The sequence below is a fragment of the Agrilus planipennis genome, unplaced genomic scaffold (genome assembly GCF_000699045.2).
Source record: "Agrilus planipennis isolate EAB-ADULT unplaced genomic scaffold, Apla_2.0 scaffold271, whole genome shotgun sequence".
NCBI lineage: Eukaryota > Metazoa > Arthropoda > Insecta > Coleoptera > Buprestidae > Agrilus > Agrilus planipennis.
The window spans coordinates 285,964-289,800 of NW_020438965.1; the positions used below are offsets into that span (position 1 = coordinate 285,964).

Below are 3,837 nucleotides of genomic sequence, written 5' to 3' on the forward strand. Positions count from 1 at the left end.
GAAAATCGGTACGTTTGTCGGCATTTTTCTTAGCATCACTGTAATAAACTAATAAAGTTTAAAACATCTACCAATACTGGAAACCAACATCTGGAAATTCTAGTTCACAACAAATGTATAATAAAAATTCTTAGCATTAGCCGCAGGCCCATTTGGGTATGGCAATAAACTATGCCAGGGATGAGTAACATACGGTCCGTGGGCCGCTTGTATTAAAATTTATCTATGAAATCTTTACTTTTTTAAAATTTTGTATCTTTTTCTTCTAATGTTTATTATAAATAAAGTTTAATTCCCGTTGAACCGGTTCACGTATTTGTTTCGGTTCGGTTCGAGTTCCGGTTCAGCAGAAAAAAACGTTCCGGACTCCGGTTCACGGTTCGGAAAAACAAGCCGGTTCGTTCCGGTTTTTGTTCCGGTTCGGGTTCGGTTCAAACCCTTGTTTACAATAATACATATAAAAATTCGTCAAAAATTAGAAAAAAAATCAGCAATTCGTTTAAATTTTTTTTTCAATGCGTCAGCCAATTCTCTATATCAGAAATCATCTTTAGTTCCGGAACGCGTTCCTGTCCAAAAAGGAAGTACCGGAACAACTCGACAACACCACTGCCTTTCAAACGAAACACACGGAGTATTTGCTTTTAGAAATAAATCTGGTCTGCATAATTTTCGTTACGAAAACTTGTATCACTTCTAACAGTCAAGTTAGGGATCATGTTGATCATCTTGATTTTTAACGTGAACTTAATTACGTCACGAATAGATATTTAACAAAAGAATATAGCAAGGAGCGGAATGAATCTTATGTTTCGATAATTATACAGAAAATAAAAATTCATATGTGTATCTTGCCCTTAAGGTAAATATAAATGTAAAAAAGGCTGTTACCAAAATTATTTCTGGGCCGCCAGGGAAAGCTTCTATTCGAGGATTAAACAACGGAAAACGTGCATGTAAAATTCTGATGTCATCATAAGACACCAGAAAGAAAACAGAAGACATCATCGATATATCAAGGGATACTTATTACAAAATTTACAGCAGTATCATAGATGTTCAAATATAAAAAAAATACAACGTGTAATTATACAACACGCTACCGAAGTGAAACTTCTTCAAACACACAAACATACCGGGATAGGGGTTAAGGAATTGGTTTAATGGTATTATTTGTACACTATGCTTCGCACGGGTGCAATGCTGATAGTAATTATACTATAGAATGTCTTTATATACAACAATCACAGCTTGTTTGTCATTAGGCAATACAAACCGGCCGGTACCGCCGCAACCGCTATGTCTCTGCATTTTAAGTCTGTAATATCTTCGAAAATATTAAATCACTTCGTAAATAAGCCATTATTTCTCGTAAAAAGTATAGGATAAAAAATGGTTATTGTGGGTTATCCCTAAAAGATAGACATACACCATCGCGGACTTTTTTGTAGACCTCTTTAAGGTGTACAATACTGTAGTATATTATTATAGACCTACTTCTTAAATTACTCTATCTATTAAAAAAAACGCATTAAAATCAGTTGCGTAGTTTTAAAGATCTAAACATACATAGGGACAGACAGCGGGGGAAATGCGTTGCATGATTTCGTTACATAGCAATTCGCATGAAACGAACATACCCTACCGTGCGTAAAGAAGTTTCACTTTAAAAAGAACCCGCATATGGGCTCGATCATACAAGTGCGAAATTGTGAGAAAATAAACTTGGAAGAATGAATATTTAAGAGAAATGGAAGGATATCGTTTAAGGAGAAATATTAAGGTTGGCTTTTCCACGAGAGTACTTTACCGAATGTCTTGCGTTTTGTGTACAGCTCTTATGATGTCGCAGGACATCAGAAGAAAGTGGAGGAATATTATAAAATATAATATCATACAGGAGATTAGAAAAATATCACAGGAGTTCAAATGCGACAAAAGTTCTAAGTTCTAAAAATAGAGACATATGGTATTAGAAACAGAGGTAGATCTGTTTAGGTTGAAAATTGAAACTAAATAGGAAGAAGTGGAGATACGTGTTCAACTAGTTTTCGAACTTATAATGATGATGTTATTGTTATCAAATCTAAAATTTGACTTTTTACTGTTATTATTTAAGAAAAATGTTAATAATGAACTCACTTGTATACGTTGTTATGGTATTTATTATATGATGCATAAGCCAATAGTACTCCAAATCCAGGCCCTAACGAAAAGAAAACTTGAGTGGCAGCGTCAACCCATACCTGAAAAATATTAGTTACAAGGAATTACAAACAAATAATTGGAAAACGGAAACGCAATTCAAGAATGAATTAAAAATATTAAGAATAATTTATAATTTAAGATTTCAAGATTTTTGAACGCCAGATGTAATGCAGAGCGCGCCTAAACGTTTCAAATTTAACAAGTCTATTTTTAGTTTTTTGATAATTTGTGTGATGGGCTCCTGCCTCTTTAAAAATATGTACAGAAGTGTAAGTTATTTATAATTAGCATAAAAGTATATAAAGCAGAGGATACCGCAGGGTAGAGTCGTTTTCAACAAAAAGAAGTCACTCACAGAAATTCGAAAAAGGTTGTTAAAGGTGTATGTTTGGAGCACTGCATTGTACGAGTGCGAAACATGCAGTGGGTTAGAAGCGTTCGAAATGTTGTGTTACAGGCGAATGATGGGGATACCGTGGATACAGAAGGTTAGAAATGAAGAGGTATTAGAAAGAATAGGAGAACAGAGGACTCTATGGAAATCAACGTTAGTAGGACACCTTCTCAGATATGAAGATCTAGTCAGAGACATATTAGAGGCAGAAACGGAAGTTAGGAGGGGTAGAGGTAGACCTACATTAGATTAGTGTTCGCAGATAGTTAAGGATGTGGGTTGTTCTAGTTTTAGGCAAATGCGAAGATTAGCTCAGGATAGGGAAGAGTGAACGTGCGCGTCCAACCAGTCTTAAGGCTGACGACCTTATGAATTATTTAATTAGATTAAAAAATGAAAACTGTTAAATAGGAATAAGTGGGCTAAAAGCAAACTCGCCGCAAGGGTAGGTTTTCCGTTAGCATCGCCCTGGGCACCGTAAAAAATGCTGTCCCATTACCTATATTCTACTACAAAGGTTAACAAACGCTGTGGATCATACCTCAACCAGTTCATTCATTTAAAAGGTATATTTGGAAAATAGCAACTTGAGTATTTCGCAGCGCGTACAATTAATTTGTAAATGAGCTTTTTTAAACATTTTTGACAACGCAAAACAATTTTTCTTAAGTCCCGAATTTCGCCGCCTCTCCGAATTTACCGCCCCGGGCACTAGTCCCTAGTATTAATCCATCAGCATTGCTAAACTAAACCTAAAGAACATATTTTATTCTTTTGATGATGGAGTTAATGTGACTGCTATGAAAAATGACAATCCATTTAAACGCCCAGGTATCTAGTGCATGAACTTCTTTTTGTAAGATATATGCAAAAATTCACAACCCTGATATTCTCCTCCAACATCGCATGTACTTCGTCCCAAGTATCCATATCACGTATCAATACCGAATCATCAGCAAAAGTAATGACATTATCAAGTTGTAACATTAGCGAGTTAATGTATACCGAGAATAATAAGGGGCCTAATATAGTTCCCTGAGGTAGTCCTTAGTCAATCTATATAAAAATGGATCGCTAAATGTGTTGCTAAGCGCAAAATTCGAGAACAGCTGTTGCAATTTCGATAACATTTTTTTTTTGAAATATTCCTTGAAGTCCGAGGAAGGTTCTTATGAAGAGAAAAATTGCCCAGAAAAAAGACAAACCAATTTTTTTTATAACATTGAAACTGTTCC

General features: G+C 35.1%; 1 protein-coding gene and 1 long non-coding RNA gene across 3 annotated transcripts in view; one reads left to right on the forward strand and one right to left on the reverse strand.

Moving 5' to 3' along the window:
• LOC108740341 (sodium-dependent dopamine transporter) overlaps nucleotides 1-3,837 on the reverse strand; it is a 76,719-nt gene that overhangs the window by 15,456 nt on the left and 57,426 nt on the right. The window contains exon 7 of the mRNA XM_025975283.1: nucleotides 2,143-2,246. Coding sequence (XP_025831068.1) covers nucleotides 2,143-2,246 — 104 coding nt within the window. The remainder of the gene's footprint in view (nucleotides 1-2,142; nucleotides 2,247-3,837) is intronic.
• Nucleotides 1-3,837, forward strand: part of LOC108740360 — an 85,161-nt gene that overhangs the window by 11,072 nt on the left and 70,252 nt on the right. The gene's annotated exons all lie outside the window — the stretch shown is intronic.